General features: G+C 44.8%; 4 protein-coding genes, 4 non-coding genes and 1 pseudogene across 9 annotated transcripts; 3 read left to right on the forward strand and 6 right to left on the reverse strand.

Annotated features, from left to right (window-relative positions):
• The first annotated feature begins 8281 nt into the window (after nucleotides 1–8281).
• On the forward strand, nucleotides 8282–10249 carry LOC120641911. Its single transcript, XM_039918224.1, has 3 exons — nucleotides 8282–8483; nucleotides 8562–8767; nucleotides 9879–10249. Exons 1-3 carry the CDS (start codon nucleotides 8369–8371, stop codon nucleotides 10038–10040), a joined length of 483 nt encoding a protein of 160 aa, XP_039774158.1. The 5' UTR covers nucleotides 8282–8368; the 3' UTR covers nucleotides 10041–10249.
• An 81-nt stretch (nucleotides 10250–10330) lies between these two features.
• Nucleotides 10331–13503, forward strand: LOC120641908 (pentatricopeptide repeat-containing protein At1g03560, mitochondrial-like). The gene has a single exon (XM_039918221.1). The coding sequence runs from the start codon at nucleotides 10465–10467 to the stop codon at nucleotides 12391–12393; it is 1929 nt and encodes a 642-aa protein (XP_039774155.1). The 5' UTR covers nucleotides 10331–10464; the 3' UTR covers nucleotides 12394–13503.
• A 601-nt stretch (nucleotides 13504–14104) lies between these two features.
• LOC120641910 (N-terminal acetyltransferase A complex catalytic subunit NAA10-like) lies at nucleotides 14105–16751 on the reverse strand. 2 transcript variants are annotated; one of them, XM_039918222.1, is made up of 2 exons: nucleotides 16046–16748; nucleotides 14105–14344 (listed from the first exon to the last, which is right to left on the reverse strand). In XM_039918222.1, the coding sequence occupies exon 1, from the start codon at nucleotides 16649–16651 to the stop codon at nucleotides 16052–16054; it is 600 nt and encodes a 199-aa protein (XP_039774156.1). In that variant the 5' UTR covers nucleotides 16652–16748; the 3' UTR covers nucleotides 14105–14344; nucleotides 16046–16051. The 2 variants fall into 2 exon arrangements, with proteins under 2 accessions (XP_039774156.1, XP_039774157.1); XM_039918223.1 differs by lacking the exon at nucleotides 14105–14344 and adding an exon at nucleotides 14766–15958 and having other exon boundaries at nucleotides 16046–16751.
• On the reverse strand, nucleotides 14784–14899 carry LOC120643232. Its single transcript, XR_005662920.1, has one exon. It is a non-coding gene; the product is annotated as a small nucleolar RNA Z278 (small nucleolar RNA).
• On the reverse strand, nucleotides 15085–15198 carry LOC120643230. Its single transcript, XR_005662918.1, has one exon. It is a non-coding gene; the product is annotated as a small nucleolar RNA Z278 (small nucleolar RNA).
• LOC120643228 lies at nucleotides 15305–15419 on the reverse strand. Its single transcript, XR_005662916.1, has one exon. It is a non-coding gene; the product is annotated as a small nucleolar RNA Z278 (small nucleolar RNA).
• LOC120643231 lies at nucleotides 15493–15607 on the reverse strand. Its single transcript, XR_005662919.1, has one exon. It is a non-coding gene; the product is annotated as a small nucleolar RNA Z278 (small nucleolar RNA).
• A 614-nt stretch (nucleotides 16752–17365) lies between the features above and the next one.
• LOC120641912 (sm-like protein LSM7) lies at nucleotides 17366–19655 on the reverse strand. Its single transcript, XM_039918226.1, has 5 exons — nucleotides 19431–19655; nucleotides 19228–19309; nucleotides 18435–18506; nucleotides 18032–18084; nucleotides 17366–17643 (listed from the first exon to the last, which is right to left on the reverse strand). Exons 1-5 carry the CDS (start codon nucleotides 19431–19433, stop codon nucleotides 17557–17559), a joined length of 297 nt encoding a protein of 98 aa, XP_039774160.1. The 5' UTR covers nucleotides 19434–19655; the 3' UTR covers nucleotides 17366–17556.
• A 47-nt stretch (nucleotides 19656–19702) lies between these two features.
• On the forward strand, nucleotides 19703–25058 carry LOC120641909 (annotated as a pseudogene).
• The last annotated feature ends 40 nt before the right edge of the window (nucleotides 25059–25098 follow it).

The following is a 25098-nucleotide window of genomic DNA, read 5'->3' on the forward strand; positions in this document are numbered from 1 at the left end:
GGGCCCACACAGGATACCTTTGAGGCGAACTTCGAAGATTGGAGTCGGTTATTTTCTACACCTAACCAGCAGGCCGATCCTACCTTCCAGACACCTATGGCCACCGGACGTCCAGGTAGAGACGTAGGGCCTCCAGAGTGGCACACCTACTCTACAGACCATGTCCACGCTCAGCGTAAAAGATGTCGATATGGCCGGGGTGGTTAGGAGGTGGTTCTAGCTGTTTCTGTATTTTTGTTATGGACATGTCGTCATGTTATACTTATTTCATTCTCAGGCATCACCTATTTCGTTCTCATTTGCGTATGTGTATTAATTGCTAACTTATACTTTTCATATTCATATACTTTACTAATGCTTTTTATTTCTATCCAAAATCCAAAATATCTAAAACCGGCCCATTTTGCGGGGAGGGGGAGCCCGCCGCCCCCCTGCCGGGCGGCAGGCCCCCTGCCGCCCAGTGGAGTGGCGGCAGGGGGCCTGCCGCCCGGCAGGGGGGGCGGCAGGCTCCCGCCAAGGGCTTCAGCACAAATAATTTTTTTTAAATTTACATATAAGTCCCTGCCGCCCCCCTGCCGGGCGGCAGGCCCCCTGCCGCCCTTCTGCCGGGCGGTAGGGGTACAAAACTGTAAATTGTGATATTGAAAATATATTTCTGTAAAAAATGTTTTCCAAAAATATAAAAATGAAAAAGACGACCCTCTCGACTTGTTGTTGCGGCGGGCCCACGCCCCATAATAGGGACTCACCAGACAAGGACGCCTCCTTGTCCTGCCGGCGTTGTTTGATGGGCTGCTTGCTGTCAAGCCCAGGGTTAACCGAACCGTCAGTAACCGGTCCGGTTTGACCAGTTACCGGTTAAACCGGTCCGGCCCGGTACCGGTTCGGTCTGGTATGAAACCGTTCCAAATTCAAAATTTAAATTTGAATTCAAAAAAATAAAAAATTCCCAAAAAATTCTTAAAAATACTTCAAGGTGCGACGAATCTAATGGTGTCAAATTTTCTGCAAAATTCGTTCATTTAGTATGGTTTGCGGAATTTATAAGTTAAATAAAAAAAGAAAAAGAAAAAAAGCCGCGGCCCATTAAGGGCCCATCGTGTTGCAGCGTTCATTTAACCTGGCGTCCGAGAACCAGAAGGCTCACTCGCATCTCCCTCATCCGCTCCCCCCTCAGTGAGTCCTGTCCGCCGCCAGAAGTCGCCGACCGCCGCCCGTCGCCGGCTAGCCGCCATCAGCTCCCGGCTAACCGGTCTCCCCCACCGGTAAGCCGGACCGGTAGCAGATCTACCGCTCCCGTCCGGTTAGCCGCCCGGGGGGGCCGGTTTACCGGCCTGGAGAGGCGGTAAACCGCCAATTAGCGGCGGTAAGCCGCGGTCAGGTAAGGTATTTTTTTCCCTAGGATTTAGGTGTATTTAGATGTTTTGTTTTAGGATTTAGGTGTATGACTTAGGTATATTTAGAATTTAGGGAAGATTTATTTGTATTACATGATTTTTTGCACTATGTAGTAGGTTTTAGCTAGATTTAATTTAGGTGTATTAGATGATTTTTGACACTATAACTTAGGTAGGAGTAAGAATATTAGATGATATATTTTTGTTGTGCATGTATGCAGAGACAATGGCAAGCAGAGATGTTGTATGGGAACACGGTGAAAATCTTTATCCCAGATGGTGATGTAACTATTGTCGTACGCAGAAAGGAGGAGGTGGTGCGACTAGATTGAAACAACATTTGGCTGGGCGCGGGGCAGAGGTGATCCATTGCAGGAATGTGCCACCTGATGTGCGGGACTTCTTTCAGCGTGAGTTGGATAGGGCAAAGAAGGCAACTGCTGACCGGGCCCGAGAGAGGTTGAGACGGGAGAAGGCTGCAGTAGAGGGAAACTATCCCGGTGATGAAGAAGATGAGGAGGCTCAGGTGCAGCGTGCCATGGATCTATCGAGAGCGGAAGTAGAGTTCCGACGGGGGGTGGAACAGAGAGGAGGTGCATATGAGCGTGGAGGGGGTAGTGGTTCGACGAGGGGGAATGTTATGCAGAGGATGTTTCTAAAGTCCACTTCGCAGAGGGAGAGTCATGTGGTGGAGGACTATAACTTGGCAGCTGGTGGGAGAAGAGAAATGACGCAACCAAGGATTGATACAGGCTCCTGGACGCAGAAGGGTAAGAACGCAAAGGAAGCTATTGGTAAAGCTTGGTCAAAGTTTTTCCATATTGCAGGAGTACCTGGAAGACAGGCTGACAGTCCATACTTTATCAGCGCGGTCAGGGAGACACAGAAGTGGGGTAAGTTTTCTTTCATTGCAATGATACCTATAAGCTTAAATTTTTGTATCTTATGATTTTCATATGGTTGCAGGTGAAGGTATCGCATCACCCACTGGACGGGATATTGATGGCAAGTACCTTGATCAAAATGAGCAAGACTTGAAGACGAGGTACGTAAAGTTTCAGAAAGACTGGCCCTTATTTGGCATCACGTTGATGTGTGATTCATGGACTGGTCCGACGAGGATGAGTGTCATCAACTTTTTGATATATTGCAATGGGGTCATGTGGTTCCATAAGTCTATTAATGCGACTGGAAGAACTCAAGATGCTGCATATTTGTTCAAAGTAGTCCCTAAACCTGTTCCATTCACATTGTGTATGTTTTATACTATGTTAGTTCAGGAATGGCAGACAACATCGGCGTGGACGGGCCAAACTTGGCAACACTACAAGGCTGAGCTGCTTAGAGTGCGAGGTATCGCTTTGATGTCCACCACCGAATACCAAACCGCGTCCCAAATTGGGGTCTTCCCATTCCTACGTTGAACTTTCATTTCATGTGTATAGGTGTATGACTCCGTATTTGTATGCACGATTATTACTATTGTATTTGTATGTATGATTATAAATTATTGCTTTGGTAGGGTCATTTACATTAAAATGTGCATAGCTAATACCGAAATTTTCTTTTATTTCACACCGGGGATCCATTTTTTAAGCGTCGGAAAACTGCACGAAACAACCGGTATACCGGCAAAACCGGCCGGTAAACCGGAATAACCGACCGATATACCGCTGGGAGCCGGATCGCACAACCGGCCGGTATACCGGCCAAACCGGCCGGTAAACCGGTCTAACCGGTCGGAACCGCCACCACGGCGAAATTTAAATTCAAATTCACATTTGACCGGTTCCGACCGGTAACCGGCCTAACCGGTCCGGTAAACCGGTACCGGAGCCCGGCGGTTAGGCCGGTCCGGTCGGAAAATTGAACCCTGGTCAAGCCCCCAGGTGCTGCTCTGTGGCGTCTTTTTTTATTTCTATATTTTTCAAAAAAAATTACAGAAATATATCTTTGATTTAACATTTTACAGTTTTATACCCCTACCGCCCGGCAGCGGGCGGTAGGGACCTCTATGTAAATAAATATAAATTTTATTTGCGTAGAGGTCCTTGGCGGGGGCTTGCCGCCCCGCTACCGGGCGGCAGGCCCCCTGCCGCCAAGTGGTGGGGCGGCAGGGGGGCTGCCGCCCGGCAGGGCGGCGGCAGGCTCCCGCCAAGGATATAAAAGCTCCGTCCCTTCCCTCGCGTCCTCATTTTCTGCCCACGAGATCCAGAGAGGGGAGAGGGAGAGAGGAGGGGTAAGGAAGGTAATTCCACCGGCGAAGCCCTATCGGATTTTGGATCCGAACCGCAGGTAACCAATATTTCTGACGTATTATAGAATTGTTTCTAAAATAATTACGAATTAGAATAGATTGAGTTTTTGGCTAGTGAAATATAAAATAGTAAATTTGGAATGACAGTACTTTATTGTTATTGCAGCATAAGGCAATGGCTGCTTCTAATTCTGTTGGATTTTCATGGACCGAAGAAAAATCTAGTATATTTCGTGAGATCATGACACATCTTGTAATCAGTAAGAAGTTGGATCCATTAGCGGATAGTACGATAGAGATGGTGTTGTCCAAATTAGTAGGGTTTAAAAATTTCACATTGTTTCGAGGTATTACAACACAAGATGTAAAGGGACACCTGCTAGAACGCCGTAAGATGTATATGAGGGTATGTGAACTAGCTAATCATCCTAATGTTATTGGTTTCGTACAAAGTACTTCTACGATATGGATGCGGTCAGAGGTGTATGAAATGCACATTAAGGTAACTATCATTCAGATCTAATATCTATAGTCATTTGTAATCCATATTCCGTAAATTTTAAAGTTGTTGTGTAATTATATGCAAGGATTACCCCGAGGACACGGAGTTGATTAACAAATCAATACCAAATTTTCGTAAATTGGTATGTATCTTCGGTGGACTCATGCCGCAAACAAGACGAAGGAGGCGTGGAAGATCTTCGGGTGATAGTACTTGGCAATCACATAGAACCGGAGGTTCGTCAAGTCAAACTGCACCACCTCTAGCATCAAGTTCTGTTAACTGGGATGACGACTTAGATGACTTCATGCCCCCAAAACCATGGCCTCCAAGACCTGATGTTCCTCCCCTTGTACATGAAAGTAGAACCATAAAAGAGAGAAAGGGAAAGTCAAGAGGTTCGTCAAGTCAAACTGCACCACCTCCAGCACCAAGTTCTGTTAACTTGGATGACGACTTAGATGACTTCATGCCCCCCAAACCATGGCCTCCAAGAGATGATGTTCCTCCCCCTGTGCGTGACTACCTAGATGATTTCATGAAATAATGTGTAACATATGGTGTTCATCGGTCTAGATTGTGAAGTAAATTGTACTGAAATAATTTGGATTCTTCAGTATCATGGATGTGTACTCATTTAGCTTTCTTCTATGTGTCACATTATGTGGTGGCTTGTGCTATAGGTGGCCACAAACCATGTGTCCAAACATTTGGGGCTAACCAATTTGATACAATAAACGAAATATAAATAGAACGTTAAACAAGATACCACATAAGATATTACATTGAAGGTTACGTTCATTACAACCAAATTCTATAGAAATACGCACTTCCAACTAATTAAACAAGATATTTAGGCATAGTACATACACAATATACCTAATTTTGTACACACAAATAAATGCACAACTAGATGCGGCGAATTCTTGTAGGTGGAGCCGATCCATCCGTCGGATTCCCGGAAGGTCCAGCCTCGGCAGCAGCATTGGGTACGGAAAGCTGTGGGCACTTCTTGTAAGTGTGACCGTCCGCTCCACACAAGTTGCAACGTTTTTTCTTCTTTCCAGTCTCGGACTCGTCCATTCCGTTACGGATACGATGTGTCTGCCGTCAGCCTATGCCCCGCTTCGTAGCTGCATCAGGGATGAGGATTGGATGGGGATTTTTTTGAGTGAATGGGCCTAGAATACCGATGCCGTATATCTCATGACACCAAGTCTGTGCTGCGGCTTCTTTTGTGAAATATTGAGAAACATATGACGCAACATCTAACCCAGATACAGAACAAGCCGCGATGACATGGGAGCATGGTAAGTGATGCACCTTTGGCTTCTGACATCGGTAGAACACCCTCCCGTCAATGGTTATCAAGACTTCTTGAATTACCCTTTGCCTGCGGACACACTGGCCGGTCCTATACCTGCATGATACCTCAAATCTTTGCTCCTTTGTGCCCATCGATATGACTGAGTGAAATCGAGCCTTTTCAATTTTTTTCTCCATGTACTCATTGACCCTTCTGCAAAAAATGCACTCCTGGATCATTAAGTAAGGGAGCGGCTGATGTGTATCGCTCTCTAAAATACCTTATACATCCATACATGATGAACTCAACAATACCAACAAGAGGAAATCCACGAACACGACGCATTACCATATTGTAACACTCAGCATGGTTGGTCGTCTCGATCCCATAACGTCTCCATCTGTGTCATACAGAAGTGACCACTTCTCTTTAGGCGCACCATCAATCCACTGTGAAAATGGCTTAGCATGTCCCACTAATGAATCTGTAGAACGTCTTCTGCTGGATGATGAGGCCTGTCTCTTAAGCAATTCGGCGCTCATATCATCAATTATACCCCACAAAGCATCGAACTTCCTCTGCTGATTCTGAGTGCATAATCGCTTGAACAAATTCATGAGATCCTTATTCTTGAACCGCTCATAAAAATTAGCAGTCATATGTCTGACACACCACCTACTGACAACATCTGGCCATATAGGAGGTGAAAATGTACTACCTTCTTGTAGCTGTCTTATAGCTGCAAGGAGACCTGCATGTCTATCACTGATAAGACAAACATTAGGCCTTCCAGCAACAACGTGATTCTTCAGACGTTCAAGAAACCAGTACCAGCTTTCTGTATTCTCATTCTCAACAAAGGCAAAGGCGATTGGAACTATCTGCTTGTTGCAATCAATTCCGATTGCCGTCAATATTGTTCCCTTATATTTCCCTGTCAGGAAAGTGCCGTCAATACACAGAACAGGAAGGCAGTAAATGAATGCCCTGACACATGCTCCAATGCAGAAGAAAGCTCGCAGCAGAATGCTTGGCCCCCCTGACAAGCTCGGTACATTGTATGTATCAAAAGCACTTCCAGGATTTCTGTGCACAATTGCTTCAAGCATACGAGGTATGTTGTCATATGATGCTTCATAAGTGCCAAACCTCATCTCAAATACTTTTTGTTTAGCCCGCCAAGCCTTTGCATAGCTGATCACATACTGTAAATTCTGTTCAATGTCCCTAATTATCAATGCAGGCTCGTAATCCATTTTGTCAAGAATCACCCCATACATCTTCTTAGCCATGAAAGTTGATGTGATATTACGATGATGTCCCACAACACATGTCAATCTACAAGTATGTGGTGTAACAATTGAACGTTCCCAGTGTGTCTTGAACTTTTCCTTGTATGCATGCACTCGCCATGTACAGTCTCTATCTGCACACCTCACCTCGTATTCTTTGCTGCTAGACTTCAGTACTCTGAATTCCTTCCTCAGAGATACAGCCCAGAGCTTCACATCATCCTTCACATCATCAATGGTACGATACTTTGCCCCTTGTACAACCTCATTCACTCTGTATTAAAACTCCGAACTCTTAATATCTTGTACCACTGCATTCCCAAAACCCTCTTCACGCCATTCACCTAGCACTGGGAAGTGTTCATCATCCGATGAGTCCCCACATTGCTCAATTATTAGCGCATCCTGGTCTTCTTTCTCTATTTCCTTCACAATTCTAGGTATCCGCTCGCCTTCATCTGCCAAACCTTGTGGTTCTGGTTCTGGAGCTTGCATGTTCTCTTCTTCTTTATCCTCTTTCATCTCTTCATTGCAGTCAGATGTTGTGTGTGTTGACCCTTCACCTAAATCACCGGTCTTCTGGTGAATCTGAATTACCATTGCGAGAGGCCACCCACTTTCAAGAGCTATGTGTATGTAATGTTGCCATTCTTCCGTACTACTTATATGCGTCAACTCCCAGAAATCCTCATTAGTTTTCCAGGAAGTCAAGGTATGAACCGTAAGCAAATGGGTCTTTGGATTCACATTGAACATCCTGTGAATACATTTCCGAATGGACTCAAAACTCCTCTCTAGGGGTTTATCTAGACTGTACTGTCTTCTTTCCAATGCTGATAGATTTACTCCATAGGAATCATGAGTAATTCTATAGAAGTCACCGTAATGAACTTGAAACGCCACTTTACTCGACATATCTGGCCTTCCAAAGACTTCATTTTAATTAATCTAATATCTAGAAATATGCTATGGCTTCAATTATAACCACTAATCCGAACCCTAAGTGCTTACAATAATAAAAAATACTAATCATAAAATTAAACATACAAAAATTTTGGAATGAAAAAGTTGAGAAATTTTGGTTACCTGCGGTTCGGATCCAAAATCCGGCAGGGCTTCGCCGGTGGAATTACCTCACTCACCCCTCCTCTCTCCCTCTCCCTTCTCTGGATCTCGTGGGCAGAAAATGAGGACGCAGGGGAAGGGACGGAGCTTTTATATCCTTGGCGGGAGCCTGCCGCCCCCCTGCCGGGCGGCAGGGGGCCTGCCGCCCGGCAGCGGGGCGGCAGGCCCCCGCCAAGGACCTCTACGCAAATAAAATTTATATTTATTTACATAGAGGTCCCTACCGCGCGGCACCCCTGCCGTGCGGTAGGGGTATAGAACTATAAAATGTGAAATGAAAAATATATTTCTGTAATTTTTTTTTGAAAAATATAGAAATAAAAAAGACGCCTGCTCGGTGCACACGCTAGGCTGGGCCTCAGTCATGACAGCCCATTTCCATTTAAGGCCCGTCGTCTACCTCGTGTGTAGTACAGTACGTGGCAGAGGCAACGAGCGTTATCCGTATCAGCACAAAGGGAGGTGCTCGCTCATCGGCTACCAGGCGATATGCAGAACATGATCAGCGCCTGCAAGCCGCATCAGTCGCACCGGGCGGCCGCGCTCCTGCCGCCGCCGAGGCCGGTGCTGCCCGGACGGGCAGCGTTCCCCCGCCTACTACCAGGTCGAGATTCGAGATCGGGTGACGAATTCTGTTCACCCCTGTTACCAACCGCTAACCTGACTCCATGTGCGGTTGCAGCGAGGGATGCGACGACCTCGCGGCTGGTGGTCAAGAGGAGGTGCCAGGGGGAGGACAAGCAGCAGCAGCAGGAGGAGCAAGAAGCGGCGGAGGGAAGCGGCGGCGCCGACGAGCAGGAGAAGAGGACCTTCCTGAGCCTGGAGGAGGCCGGGCTGGTGGAGATGTCCGGCCTCAGCACGCACGAGCGCTTCCTCTGCCGCCTCACCGTAAGTCCAGTGATCATTGTATGTAGGGCAGGGTTCACCTCACCGACGGTAAAGCGATTTTCGCCAACTAGCGGTATCGGTAAACCGGCGGTAAATCGCCGGAAACCGCTAGAAACCGCTCGAAATGATAATTCAAATTCAAAAAACCGGTAACCGTTGTTTACCGACCGGTAATCGATGTTTACCGACCGGTAACCGTCGTTTTTAACCGGTAAACACCGTATGACTTTGGAAAATTAAAAATTTTGGCAGCATTTCACCGTAATTTTGTAAATATCATTACTGATGGTATATATCAAACAATTATATAACATTTACACATACATAGAATAGAAGTTCATATCCATAAAAATAGAAATTCACATCCATAGTCCATATAGATCATCACAACAATAGTCCATGCAAATCATCACAACCATAGTCCTCACAAACCATCATCGTCAATATATATAATACATAGTAGTGGTTTCCGGTCCAAATGAACAAATGAACAAATGAAAATATATGTACATATTTGAAATATGAACACACATATATACATATAGCTAAAATGAACAAATTAACATCCAACTACCATGAACAAATGGATCCATATAGCTAATATGAACACATGTTTTTGAATATAGCTACACAACAAACATCTAAAAATCAATGTAAAAACAAGAAATACTCACAATGCAGTGGTTTCCGGTCCAAACACGCCGATTTCCGCTCGGAAAACGCCGAATACCGCTCGGGATTAGAGGATACCGCTCGGGATTACCGGTCCGAAAGTTTTTTTATTTTTTTGAGTGCCCAAACAGTCAAATATTTGAACATGTTCTATATTAGAATGATGTATGTCATCTCTACTTTCTTACCATATTTTTTCCTTTTTTATTTCAAATATTTTTGAAAATTTTAAATTCGGGCGAAATTTTTCGAAATTTACCGCCGGTATGGGTTGCCGCCTAGTAGCGGTATCGGTAAAAATCGGCGGTAACCGACGGTTACCGATCGGTAAGGAAAATACTGATGTAGGGTCGTCGAGACGACACACGAATAGACACGAGAGCTTGGAGGATGACGTACCGTCTGATGACTGCCACTACTTGTTTTGCGCGTTCCGCAGATATCGTCTCTGAATCTGCTGAGAGTGATCTCGGAGCAGGAGGGCGTCCCGATAGAGGAGCTCAACGCCGGCCGCGTCTGCGACTGGTTCATCAAGGACAAGCTCAAGAGGGAGCAGAACCTCGGCACCGCCGTCCTGCAGTGGGACGACCCTGCCTTCTAGTTCCACCTGCATCCCAGCACTGCAGGGCTATGGCGGAATAGAGTTTTTTTTTTTCAGGGCCTCTTCTGGATGTTCATGATTAACGAAACGACTTGAGCTTTTGAGGAAATGTTCACTTGTATTCTGGTCCCTAATCATACCTGCTGTATTCTCTAGTTGCATCACCATACCTGAAGCTGAAAAAAAAACCCTCCCAATTGGAAAAACAATTTCATGCGTCCTCATCAGAACGTTCGATTTGGTTTCATGTTTGCAAAGTTTCTGTAGCGTTGGACACTCTCCCGGGGAGCAAAATTCAGGCGAAGTGACAAACTGACATTGACGGTTATCGGGCGAGGCTAACCTCAAAAACGCCTGCCCCGCGCTCATTTCGTCGAACACCTGCCGCGCGTCTCCTCTTTGCCTCCGCCGCCGCAGTCGTCCGATGCGCCGCTTCTGCCACGTCCCTCGCGGCCGGCGGGCGGCCACCGCGCCCCACGACCACCAGCGGCTCCCGCCGCCGGAGTGGATCGAGCCGTACCCGGACCTCGCGGACCCGAGCCCGTACGCCTCCGCCTCCTCCGCCCCGCCCACCCCGTCGCCGTGGCTGCCCCGCGTGATCTCCCTCGTCCTCCGCTCCCCGCCCGCCACCCTCGCCGCCGACCTCCGCGCCTTCTGCAAGACCTTCCTCATCCGTCTCTCCCCGGTCTTCGTCGCCGCCGCGCTCCGCTCCCCGCAGCTCGCCCCGCATCCTCTCCCGTCGCTCCACTTCTTCCGGTCCCTGCCCAACGGCGCCGACCTCCTCGCCCACCCGCAGAGCCTCCTCAGCTGCTATGTCTCGCTTGTCCACTCCTTTGCCCGCTTCAGGGACGCAACCCCGGATGCTGCCGGCCAGGTGCGGCAGTTCGTCGCCGAGCTGCGAGCGCACGGGGACGCCGTACTGCAGCACCTCACGCCGGCGTCGTCGGCGTCGCTGATCCGCAGTCTTGCCGCACTCGGCCTCTCCGAGGAGCTTCTGTGGGCGTGGCAGGCCATGCGCCTCGCCGGCGTTGAGCCTTCCAGGCTCGCCTACAACTGCCTCCTGGATGGCCTGGTTAACGCCGGCCTCCTAGACACTGCCATCAACGTGTTCGACGCAATGTCCACGGAGGATCGGGTGCGTCCTGACGTGGTTTCCTACAACATTCTGATCAAGGGGTACTGCCGTGCAGGGAGGACCCAGGATGCAGTGACACGTTTTGCAGACATGCGGGAACAGGCAGAGCTCACGCCGGACAAGATCACTTACCTTACTCTCATGCAGCGGCATTACAGCGAGGGCACGTTTCCACAATGCATAGCACTGTTCCAAGAGATGGAAGAGAGGGGAATGGAGCAGGAGATACCTCAGCATGCTTATGTGCTGGTGATTGGAGCGCTCTGCAAGGACGGGAAACCATTCGAGGGGATGGCTGTGTTTGAGAGGATGCTGAAGCGAGGGTGTTCTGCTAATGCAGCCATGTACACTGCACTCATTGACTCGATGGGTAAGTTTGGGAGGGAGAAAGAGGCAATGGCACTCTTTGAGAGGATGAAGGCTAGTGGAATTGAGCTTGATGCGGTCACATATGGTGTGGGTGTTAATTGCTTGTGCCAATTTGGCAATATGGATGAGGCACTTGCATGCTTCAGGAGCTGTGTAGAGAAGGGTGTGGCAGTGAATGCCATTTTCTATGCAAGCCTAATTGATGGCTTTGGGAAAGCTGGGATGGTCGACCAGGCACAGGAACTCTTCAAGGAGATGACGTCCAAAGGTTTTGTGCCAGACTCATATTGTTACAACATTCTGATTGATGCATTAGTCAAAGCAGGAAGAACAGGCGATGCTTGTGCTTTGTACAAGAGGATGGAAGATGACGGCTGTGATCAAACAGTCTACACGTACACCATACTCATTGACGGTTTGTTCAAGGAACACAAGAATGAGGAAGCCCTGAAGTTCTGGGACAGTATGATTGATAAAGGAATCACCCCCACTGCTGCAGCTTTCAGGGTCCTCGCCAATGGACTCTGCCTTTCTGGCAAATTCAGCCGGGCATGCAGGATACTGGATGAACTGGCTCCAATGGGGGTGATCCCTGAGACAGCCCATGAGGATATGATCAATGCCCTGTGTAAGACTGGCAGGTTAAAGCAGGCCTGCAAGTTGGCAGATGGAATTGTGCAGAAGGGCCGTGAGATACCTGGGAGGGTTCGAACAATGATGATGAATGCACTAAGAAAAGCTGGAAACACTGACCTGGCAGTTAAACTGGTGCATAGTAAGATCGGCATTGGGTATGAAAGATCTGGCAGCATAAAAAAGAGAGTGAAATTTCAGACCCTGCTCGAGTGAGTTGCCAGTGCTGTTTTCCTCTAAAGTGTACTCCGAGGTTAACATCTCGTGCTCCAGGGCCCAGGCTATCTTCCTGAAGAAAGCATCCCCTCCGCACAGGATTTTCTGTTGAATGGTTTGGTAGCTTTGAGGGACCAGCTTTAAATCAATAAATTATATTGCTATTCAGTTTTTTAAGATACCTTTCCCTGATTGCTTGAAGAACCAAACTGGGATCAGTTTCTTCGATGGCACACCTGTACACTACACCGATACATGTTCTAGGACCAGAATCTACTTGGAGCAATTACTTCGTTTACAGCCAAAAGGAAAGGTAACTCACTCGATGAATCAGATCTGATTGCCGTAGCGTCAAAAATACTATCACAGAATATGTGAAGCAATGAAGACCAGCTGGTGCTGCTAAGGCACTTTTTAAATTGGTAGCACCAAACCGCAACTCAGAGCTACCCTGCTGAATGATGACTGATGAAAAGCTTCGATCCAGATTTAAATGAGTGTCGAGTAATGCATGAGAGATAGAAAGAGGGGGTAGTTCTTGTCTGGACCGTGCTGGTGATGACTACTGAAGGCCTTAAGCTTCGATTCAGACTTCGAACCCTGCTCGTGATGACTTATGAAAAAAGCTGAAGACTATGACACTTCTATGATATATCACTTATGAGCAGTAACGCACGAGATGAAAGTAGGTAGTTCTTGTTCTTGTTAGGCAAAATAGCCAATTGCATCCTTCAACTAATGGTCAAGGGTCAGTTTAGTTCCTGAACTATAACCGGCAACAGTATGATGAATACGGCATCCAGCATCGCTCAACTCCAAATACTGATGATCCTCTGCTTACACTCGTGGACAAATGTCCCCTCTCCATGTCTTAAAAAAATAAAAATCAGAGAGCACACAGCGCTACCACTCCTATGCCTTCCCACTACGAGTACCACTCCAAGAAGACAGCAAGCCCACAATCCTTCGATCCCAAGCACTGGGATGTAAATGGTATGGATATTTTCCGACTGTATTCGAATTCGATCCGGTCTGGAAGGATTTTTATCCGTCCGTATCCGATTCCGAGTATCCAATATCCGTAATCGATCCGTATCCGAATGCTCAAAATTTACATTTTTTGATGTCGATATTCATTACAATCTTATCCGATAAAAACTAACATTATCCGTATCCGACTCCGTATTCGAACACAAATATAAAAACAAATACGATATCAGTAATACCTGTCCGCATCCGATCTGTTTTCATCCATACCAAGCACGAACAATTAAATCTGCTTCAAACCACCTCTCAAAATCAAAGCAGCAGAGTAGCTCTAACATGCCACACTTCTCAGAATGCTTGAGATGAAGTGGTGTTACAACAGGGCATGCCACATAGGACGAAGCACAAGATTGGTCTAAAAAGAAAAGCTTGAGGACCGAAATGGTCACTTTAATAGTTTAGAAGATGAAATTAAGCCTCAGCTTATAGTTGAGGGATGAAAATGACTATTTTATCTTCTCATTAAGTTCATGCATTCGTTAGTTGACTAGGCTGAGTTAAGTATATATCCAAGTAGAATGTATCACAGGAAACCGGTGCTGAACTAAACACCATAAAAACTGTTACGACTTGCCTATATCACGGTTACCAAATCTTAGATATTTAAACAAATACCAAAACAGAGACCAGGATACCAACTTTTCTTCTATACTGTTGCAACATCAACTTATTAATCATCGGGCAGGTATGGCATTCAAAATAAGTGACTTGAAAGGTCAGTATATTTCCACGACGTTCTCACAGTTTACAGGGACACTCAGTCAATGGATTTAAATCATCAACCATCAGACACATACAAACACAAATAATCACAGTACAGGGCCTTTCTGTTCTAATAGGAAAAGGAAAGCACAAGATGTGTGGTATCCAATGGGCTCCGCAACGCATCTCCATAGATTCACTCCTGCAGATTGATTCAGATAGTTAGGCAGAACTACACAAAAAACTAATTCAATTAATCTACAAAACAAATTGAATATTTTATTTGCAGTTCAACGAACGTCAATGCACAGCATACTTCAATTAACAAGAGAATAATTTGTTAGTAATAAAAATGCTGAAGAGGCAATAAAGCCAACATTATCTCAGACGTCTGAATTCATGTCATATTTGATGCTATTTCTCCAAGTAGGTTTTCCCTGAAGCAGGGACTTGGATACACAGCACATCCATTTTGCAGACAGAATCATCACTGAAAGAAGAGTACTTGAAATTTGAAGTGACCTCTAACCAAAACGAAGGAACATGGAGAATAGGCATGCCAAAAAAGAGCAAGCTCAACTTTAGAATGAGAGGAAATAGAGTAGATGCAAAATTGTCAATGAAGCATTTTTTCCCACAATGCCTCAGATACATGATTTTGATGTCATGTTATTCACTGCTTCCTCAAGTAGGTTCTCCCTTAAGCAGGGACTTGAGTCCACAGGACATCCATTTTGCAGACAAAATCATCACAGGCAGCCAAGTTTCGCAAAGCACGTTATTTCGCTGAGTCCCAGTAAAAGGAAGATCATCTCAGTAATATGACTTGAGCAGTTAAAAAAATGGCAAAAAGCCCTAAGCACCGTTCCAAATCAGTCATAAAGAACAATTCTCATGCAGTATGCATACAAATAACATAGAAACATCTGGCATCGATTCCAAACCTCAGGAAATGCCCAGGCATCTCATTTGAATGTAGGACCCCAAGTAGGTTCTCCCTGAAGCAGGGACTTGGAAGTCAACTACACCTCGAATTGTGGACAACACATCATTGGTACATGCAAGAATTTCAAATGAATGCATTCCACTAATTAAGATACAAACACAACAGGGAAAAAAGCTGAACAGAGTACAACAGAGTACAGTAGCAAACTAAAAAAACACCTCAGAGAATGCCCAGAAATCTCATTTCAATGTAGGACTCCAAGTAGGTTCTCCCTGACGAGCAGGGACTTGGAGCTATCTACATCTCACACATCAGGCAAATCATCATAGGACTAGCAATGAAAACATGCTATAAATAAATGCACCATCATTTTCTCAAAACTTTGGAAAATTCTTCAATTATAAAGCTCAGTAAAGGCCCATATATCTCATTTCAATGTAGGACCCCAAGTAGGTTCTCCCTGAAATTCAGAGACTTGGAGCGATCTACACCTAATTTAAAGGGCAATTCATCATTGGATAGAAGCAAGTCAAATACAACTTTATCACTACAAAAAAAAATAGTACGTTAATTTAAAAGTGATGAAAAAAGCCTAGCGAACTGAAATTATATAACAACGATTGACAGACAATAACGTTAATATACCAGAAGTTAAACGTAATCTGAGAACAAGCAACCAGAGCCGATTTAGTGAGCGATTTTAGAAGCAATACCATAAGAAACAGCAAGCTTCCACGTTAAACTCACAAGTAACTCTGTGCCTCCATGACTGGGCTTCCTTGAGAGTGAACAATCTCAAGAAACCAAAGGTGAGGAGAGGCACAATCACTTCATTCTACACCGAACTAAGAATGTAATCCGCTTACCAGCCTAATCACAAGGAAGCATTCGGCAGGAACCATTAACAAGGCGCCAGTAGATGACAGTAAATAAAAACCTAACAAAGGAAAAGCTTACCCCATGTCAAGTGTTAGACTTCTTATCCGGCGAATTAGAAGACTGTGGAGAAGAACCAGCCGCCGCCGCAGGAGCGTCGTGGGAGCAGCATCCACCGGGGCCGTGGTGGTGGTGGTGATGATGGTGGTGCTTCTTAGGCTGCGGCTGCCGCAGAGGCTTGCGCATATCGAACGCGTCCTCTCCGTCGGCGTAGTACTTGGCCTCGATGTCGTGGATCTGGTACCCGAGTGTGGAGGTGTAGAGGTTGAAGGCGGCGCGGTTGGACCGGCGCACGTGGAGGGAGACGTACTCGGCGCCGAAGACCTGGTCCATGGCGGCCTGCGCGGCGGACATGAGCTTGGTGGCGAGCCCCAGCTTGCGGTGGGAGCGGAGGACGGCGAGGGAGGTGATGTGGCCGTGGCAGGGCTCAGAGGGGTCCTCCTCCATCTTGGCGAGCACGTAGCCGACGATGCGGCCGCCGTAGTCCTCGGCGACGAAGAGGAGCTGCGGCCACGAGAGCATGTGGTAGAGGTAGTACTTCATCTGGTAATTCTCCGGCAGGCACATCAGGTTGCACGCCTGCATCGCGAGCAGGTCGTCGATGGTCGCCTGCCGGATGCACACCATCTTGTCCGCCGCCGAATTCTCCCCTCTACTCTCTTGGGTGCGGTGGATTTGTGGTTCTCCGGCGAGAAGTGGTGATGGTGATGGTGATTCGGACGGCGGCGGCGCTTGGCCTGTATTAATAAAGGGAGGATCGGGGGAGGCCTTGACCTAACCCTAGAGGGAAACGGGCCGAAACAGGCATGTGGGCCGACGGAGTGTTGCTTGTGGGCCGGCCTATGAGCAACTACTCCCTGTGGAGGCAAACTGAAACTGGATATGACAGGCAATCTTGTAAATATTTCTCAAAAAAAAAGGCCAATCTTGTAAATTATTTTGGAAAGATGACCTGAGAGTTTAAACATGAGAAAATGATGGGGGAACATGAAACTGTTGTACATGTACATGACAGCACAGAAACATTGACGATCTGAATTTAAATGCAAAAAACGAAGACATCACAAACATGAGTCGTTTCCTTTGCTGCTGGTGCATAACAGGAGGAATGAAGACATGGAAGGCGTCAAACTTTTTTATATATAGTTAGAGGGCGTCAAACATTGATGAACGAGTTTGTTCCACAACAATGCGCGGCAAATAGTGCTTACTCATCAAATTAACCTGAAGCCTTTAGGGACAAGTAGTTCGTGTGTGCATGGTGAGTTGGTGACAACTTATGTACCCCTCGTTCTAATTTAAAACAGGCAAAAAAAATAACTCAATAGTAGTATCAGAAAAGAGGCAAAAACTTAAGTACATTGCAACAATACATTAGCAGCAAAGGGTCAACATTTTAAGTTGCACAATGGAAATTACAACTTCATCAGCAACGGGTAAATAATACATGAGACTGGAGTTCTTTTTCACTGGAACAGATGGTTCTGAGGGTGCTTTGAGAGCACGGTTCTAAATAACCAACCAGTGCAAGCTTATGCCCCATCGGCAAGGAAAGGGTTCGCGATCTCATCAGTTCCATCAGTTGGTGAGACCAGCATGACTGCCGTGCCCCTGCACACCTGCAAGGAACAGAAAGGAGCGTATAATGTTCAGATCGGCAGTTCTAAAGCCATGAAAAAGCAACATCGCATATACCAAAAGTATTCTAAAGCCCATCACAAAGCAACATCACATATACCAAAAGTAATTTATTTAGCAGTGACCTGAAAATCATGTAGTTTCTTACTAATATTCAGGTAACAACAGGAGGACTACTAAAAGTCTAAAATACTAGTGCCTGAGCCTACTTTGCGCTTATTCTTAAAATCGTTCATTGCTAACTAAATGGGCACAAGCTTGCGAGAACATCAGCAACATGGACCAACAGCTCCCCGATCGCATCAGTGAAATATAGAAAAATGACGGACAACACATGTTAAGTCTAATCTCTCAGAAAAGAATACTTACAATGAGGCCAAGCTGTCTGGTTTTCCCAGATAGCTTCAATGGGTCATCTTGCTCTACAAAAGAAAATGAATAGATTATGGATCATTCCATTCAGCACTACAAAAAGAACTTTAACAGTATTCCATCTGCGTACAAAGCATATGAGCTACAGAAATAAGGCACTATGACCCAGTTCTTTGCAGAATATAGAATCCAAAGCTTCATTCAGTCTTAACACTTAGTTGAGTGCTAGTGAACAGTTATCTCATCCCTAGCCAAATTTTAACTAAACTATCAGCTAGCAAATGCTAACTGCCCAAAATTATTGAGGCAACAATGTTGTAAATTGTGTCCTAAGTCCTAACTCTAGCCAATTTTAATGAGCAAGATGTTATACAACAAAACCAAAGGAATCAGACAGTACCTCTTTCGGACTCCACTGCTTCATCTAGCACTAAGTTGAGTAGCTGGTCGTATCCCTTTAAAGTTCCTGTCACTGGACACATGAATATGGTGGCAGGTAAGCATATACAGAAAAAAAAGTCCAGAAAAGGTACACAAGGGTCCATGTATTGAAATCACTAAAGAAGCTTACACATTCTTCAGCTACTAGCACAAGAGACAATAAGCCTATTGTGTAATAAGATGCTTCCAAAATAAAAGGAAGTTGCAAGTCAAGAGATTGTGCAAATGATTTGCAGTAAACATTCCAGATTGTAGTACACTTGTAGCCCACAAAAATATGACAACAATCCTAATTAATTTTCACTATCTACTTTATCCTTTTCCTGTTCTATAAATACATGTATGCAAACATAAACCCAGTTGGGGAGCAAGCACACATTATGTTTTCGAGTGAATTTCACAAAACCTAAGTTTTCTGGCCCAGGTGACTAACCCCAGGTTTTGTGGTTCCCTGACCACAAGTCCAACAAAAAAAAAATTATTATATGACTATGGGTTTAAACAAATGCCATGGTTATGTAGCAGATTTTGTGAACTTCACCCGATAACTCGCTTAAAACGACGGCACAGCAGCACAAGTTAACACAAACACCAAGCACATGAACATATCACAAGCTGGATAGGGAGCCTATCCATAGGATTCCACTTTAACTGTGTTAAATAGCTACATCCTCCTCATGGAGAAGGCGCAAATTTGGGGCACGAAATTGTTCAGACAATTAGAGGAGGAAGGAGGGGGATGTGAAATCAACCTTGCCGGCCGCCGGTGAGCTTCACCTGGACGCCCTTGTCGACGAACTTCGCCAGGTCGAGTGCAGTCTCCTTGCGCCCCGCCTGATCAGGAAGCAAACAAACAGCACCACTCAACCTCGCATCACGAGCCAGCCGCCACACGAATCTAAAACAAGCGAACTACTACGCGCACGAAAAGGGAAGTCCATGCTTAGTTCCTTACCATCTCGACACTAGCACGCGGCCGAACCCTTCGCGAGGCTGGCTCCTCCTACCTCCGCCCGAGCGCCTCAAATCGACGAGGGATTTGAGCGGGTTTCTACCCTAGAAATCGATGCGGCCGCCGCAGCTGCGGAACTCACGGAGAAGACGAGAAGAGGAGGATGGGGAAAGTCGCAGCTCACACGGCCCATGTAAACTTGCATAGGTATGTTCAATGTTGGCCCAGACCATAACTTTTTAGGGTCCTATATCCGTTTTCGTTTCCTCGAAAGCGTATTTCTCAGTTCATGCTTTTCATCTGCCCTTGTCTCCGTTCGAGACTTCGAGGGAACCGAGGACGGAGGGCGCCACCAGGGGGACAGGCTTGGACTTCCCGCCAGTGCCGGGCGCCGCGGTCTCCTCGCCAGGGCGGCGGCGGCTACTGGCCGCTGGACGGACAGGTAATTTCTTCTCCGTCTATCGCGTCCGATAACCTTGCGTTTCCGTGTTTCGCGTCGGGCTTTCTGAGTGGGGGCGCGCAGTCGCATGCGTGCAGAGTGGTTTTTGAATTTGTTCGTATTGGGTGTGGGGTCAATGTTCTTGCGCGCGGCACCTGTTCGACGAAATGCCTGCACCCCCTCCGTGGTGTTCTCTCTTGCACCCTTTTGCTGTATTATTAATTCATTTGTAATGTAACTTGCGCAACCGTTGGTTTTTGCAGTGACACCGCATGTTTTTTTTTTTTTTTTGCAGAAGGGATTGATCTGGTCAACTAGTTGAGGTCGAGTCCAATGTCTGAACCAGCACGCCCAATGTGAGTTCTCTTGCTCATTAGGTGAATAGGTGCCAAACTGCTAATCATGGAACCTGTTGTCTGGTCCTGTGGATTACTGCTGCGCACTGCATGGCTTGTTGGGTGTGTTCCAAGTACTTATTTTGTGAAATGAACTCAATTGTTGCAATTTAAGCAATTAAGCCATCGGCATAGTTGTTCCATAGTAATATAACTTGAAGGGCTGCCTGTTGTGTCATGCTGGGTTCTTTTATGTCAAGTGTCCAATGATGTCGCAGGGAAGGGGGAGGGGATATCAACACGCTCAAGGTACTTGTGGCGACTGACTGCCATCTAGGCTACATGGAGAAAGACGAGATACGCAGGTTCGATTCCTTTCAAGCATTTGAGGAGATTTGCTCATTGGCAGATCAAAATAAGGTTTGTAGGAATGATACTTCTGCTATTACCACTTGTTTTCCCGGCTCTTGTGAGCTCATGGATTGTTTATGTTTTATACGAAACTGAATTCCAGGTAGATTTTATACTTCTTGGTGGTGATTTATTCCATGAGAACAAGCCGTCACGCTCAACCCTGGTGAAAACTATTGAGATCCTGCGGCGCTACTGCCTAAATGACCAACCAGTGAAGTTCCAGGTTGTCAGTGACCAGACAGTTAACTTCCCAAACAGGTGAGCACATGAATGTTATTGCTTGATCAATACTTTGATAGTCAATTTATGTAAGTTCAAGACAACTTCACCACATAACTCTTATGGAGAAGTTGATCACCTTTCTTTTGAAAGATTTAGTTGATTATTTTTTTCCTGAGATTCATTTGTCTGATATATGATTTATGAGAACTTCTGGAAAGATGTGTAGATATGTATATGTGCTTATCTCATTTCGTTACAAGAAATTTTCTGCTGTATTTTCAGATTTGGACAAGTAAATTATGAAGACCCAAATTTCAATGTTGGCCTGCCTGTTTTCACTATCCATGGAAATCACGATGACCCAGCTGGAGTGGTAAGGAGATTGTTTTGTACCCTCTATATGGACATTGTTTTGTACCCTCTAAACTTTGTGTATTTTTACTGAAATTATGTGTATGATGGGATGTCAGCTTTCTTTGAAACATTTTTGCTTCTTGTTGTAGGACAATCTCTCAGCCATCGATATTCTTTCGGCTTGCAATCTTGTAAATTATTTTGGAAAGATGGACCTTGGTGGCTCTGGCGTTGGCCAAGTAGCAGTTTATCCCGTACTCATAAAAAAGGTGCACTACTTCAGCTCCATGGAATGACTTATGTTCAACATGCTAACTTCATTGCTTTCTATTATTTCAGGGCATAACTTCAGTTGCACTTTATGGTCTTGGCAACATTAGGGATGAACGACTAAATAGAATGTTTCAGGTGCCTTTCCATCATTTTCTTGTGACCTTGAAATATATTTTTGTCAGTTGAACAAGAGCACTTTTTTGATATTGCAAACACTTATATGCTGCCATTTTCTTATTATTTTTATCATGTTTTGTTTTTGAATACTTCAGACACCTCATTCAGTACAGTGGATGCGGCCTGGAACTCAAGATGGAGATTCAGTGTCTGACTGGTTCAATATATTGGTTCTTCATCAGAACAGGTGTGCATAGCAAGTTAAAACAACAAATGATTTATTTTGTTCATTTGGTCCTACATCCTGCTTACTGAAAATCAAATGTACACCAAAACTCGCATAGGATAAAGACAAACCCTAAAAGTGCCATCAACGAGCATTTCTTACCACGATTTATGGACTTTGTTGTGAGGGGCCATGAGCATGAATGCCTTGTTGATCCTCAGGTAACAGCTTGGGGATTTCGGTTTTTACATTTCATGATTTAAGGGCACTTGCCTTCTAATAAACTATTTAGAGGAGGTCCCTGGGATGGGTTTCCACATCACTCAACCAGGCTCATCAGTTGCGACCTCCCTGATAGATGGTGAAGCAAAACCAAAGCATGTTCTTCTGTTAGAAATCAAGGTCTTCTTTCAAAACAGAACTCTCTTATTCATGTTGAATGTGTTGTTTGTAGTTTTTCATTCCTTTTATGTTTCGTAAATAGGGAAATCAGTATAGGCTCATATTGTTTTGTAGGTTGATTACTCTGGGTTTTCAACAATAAACCCACAACGCTTTGGCCAGAAATTTGTAGGAAAGGTACCTAAATCACTAATTTGGTATTACTGAAGTGTCCTATCTCAATCTTACTTGGTTGAACTTGTTTGATGATTTTGCAAGGTGGCGAACCCTCAAGATATTCTCATTTTTTTCAAAATCTGCAAAGAAGTGTCAAACTGCAGGAGGTATGTCTTTATATTTTGAGAGAAACAGTGCATCTGATATCTATATATTGAGAAAAAAGGCTACAAATGATCCGATTATTTTCTTAATGATTTCTTTTTTAATTATGTCTATCTTCTAGACCATATTGATGATTCAGAGAAACTTCGTCCCGAGGAACTAAACCAACAAACTATTGAAGCCTTGGTTGCGGAGAGCAATTTGGTACTTATGATACTGCACATACTTCTTTGGCTCTCTTTGAGGATGGAATAAATGTTGGCATCAATTTTATGCTTACTGATCCCTCTAATTGTGCAAACTAAAAGAAAACATCTAATCTTCTTAATAATCCCCACACGAATTAGGTGTAAAAATGTTTTCTGTTAGTGCAGCATATCAATTTGCTTTCATCTGAAATATAATTTTACTGCCTGGAAAAATGCTTCTGGCTAGGGCTAGGAGCCGCGCGGGTAGGCATGAATAAACCACCAGTCATTATTTTGATGAAAGACATGTCTGTTCAGGTCCTCTCCCAATGTATGACATATTCTGGGTTACTGGGTGCATGCCTCATTCATGATGTGCTGTAAAAAGTATTTCATTTTATGTAGTTTGCATTTTTTTTGTGAATCCATTGGCTGATTTTCACCTTCTCTTTGTTTTCTGCAGTCATTATATGTACTTAAAATATAAGCTTTATAATGGCACACATTTCTCTTTTTTCAGAAAATGGAGATTCTTCCGGTGGATGACTTGGACATTGCTTTGCATGATTTTGTGAATAAGGATGACAAGATGGCATTTTATTCATGTTTGCAGCGAAATCTTGAGGAAACCAGGGTATAATTCCCTAGGATTGTGAGCTGTTAGCTTTTTGTTCTGGATGCCAGAGAAGAATCATGCATCTAATCTACAAATCTTGATAACAAATTTTGCAGAATAAATTGAGTTCTGAAGCAGATCAATCTAAAATTGAGGTAGAAGATATAATAGTCAAAATTAGTGAGTGCATGCAGGTATTTAAACTTTCTACAGTTGAAATATAGTTATCCAATAATGTTCTGGCTCAAAAGGGTTAACAAGTCCCAATCTAAAATCTAGAACCGTGTAAAGGAAAGGTCCCTTCGCTCTAAGGAAAGCGCACGGTTCACATCAAGCTCTCAAAACTTGGTCAGTTGGTTGTTATTGTCTTTGAGCATTAAAATTTCTTTTTCTTTATGTAATATTTTCTTTCCTAGAAAGCTTATAATGCTTATGATATTCATCTAGGATACTGGAGGCAAATCTGGTGCAGCTCAAAGCAGCCTGAACTCCTTCAGTGATGATGAAGACACCAGGGAGATGCTCCTTGGTGCCAGATCAACTGATGTTGGAAGAAAATCATCTGGATTTACTAGACCTTCGAAAGATAGTACTGATGTTGCTAAACTTGGGTCTCCCAAAAGGGGCAGGGGAAGAGGCACCAGCTCAATGAAGCAGACCACTCTTAGTTTCAGTCAGCCGAGGTTGGTTATTCTAACCATTAGTTGGGTTATCATCTTTCTTTCCAGCTTTGAACTTCTGAAATTCAATAGAATTTTGTGTTACTATGGAGAATGTAGTTATTCAGCAATGACCAAATAGAATAGCCATCCCAAGCCTAATTTTGCAGGTGCCCTGATTTTCAGGCTGCAGCCAAGCTAGAATGCTACTTCATTGCTAAATTTACTAACATAGCATCCATTTGCAGGTCAAGTGCCGTTATCCGCAGTGAGGAGGTGGCATCTTCCTCAGAGGAAGAAGCAGATGCAAATGAAGTGGTTGAAAATTCAGTATGTCTATTTACTCATTGTTTGTAGGTGCAGGTGCATGTAGATATTTTGGACTGCCTTATTTTCCTGCCAAATGATCTCGTTACCTGTTTTTATTCTCTAATGCTCACAGGAAGAGGAGAGTGCGCAACAAGTTGGGCGTAAAAGAGCGGCTCCTAGAGGTAGAGGCAGAGGTCGAGGTTCTACTGCGAAGAGGGGGAGAAAAACAGATATTGCTTCCATCCAAAGTATGATGAGCAAAGATGATGATGATTCAGAAGATGAGCCGCCCAAGAAAGCTCATCCTCGGGTGAGTGAACACCTCAGTATTCTCAGTTCGCATACTGTAGCTATCTCCACTGCCATGCAAATTTTTTTGCATTTTAAAGAAAACATATTGCGTGAAATGAGTTGATTTATTGAAAAAAAAAATATTGTTTTGCAGCCCGCCAGGAACTATGGAGCTGTCAAGAGGAGATGATCTTTAGGAAGTTCTTGGCTCCGTGCCCTTGAGAATATAGGCTAGCGGTTTGTGAGTTTTCTTAGAAGAGCCGGCTAGCTTGCATCAACATGGACGATGGTTTGTTTTGCCGGTGAACTAACTGTACCTTGTCACACTCGAGCGTACGGAATTATACATGCTTGTAGATGCTAAATCCACATGTCACGCATGAATTTTGACCAGGGATGTAGATGTTGAGGGTGTTCGTCAAAGCTTGCCTGCGCGTATGTATTGGGTGCATATTTTTGTACGAAGTTCTCGATCGACTGCATGGCACTCAAAACTTGCACAAAA

The sequence above is a fragment of the Panicum virgatum genome, chromosome 7K, assembly GCF_016808335.1.
Source record: "Panicum virgatum strain AP13 chromosome 7K, P.virgatum_v5, whole genome shotgun sequence".
In the NCBI taxonomy this organism is placed as follows: Eukaryota; Viridiplantae; Streptophyta; class Magnoliopsida; order Poales; family Poaceae; genus Panicum; species Panicum virgatum.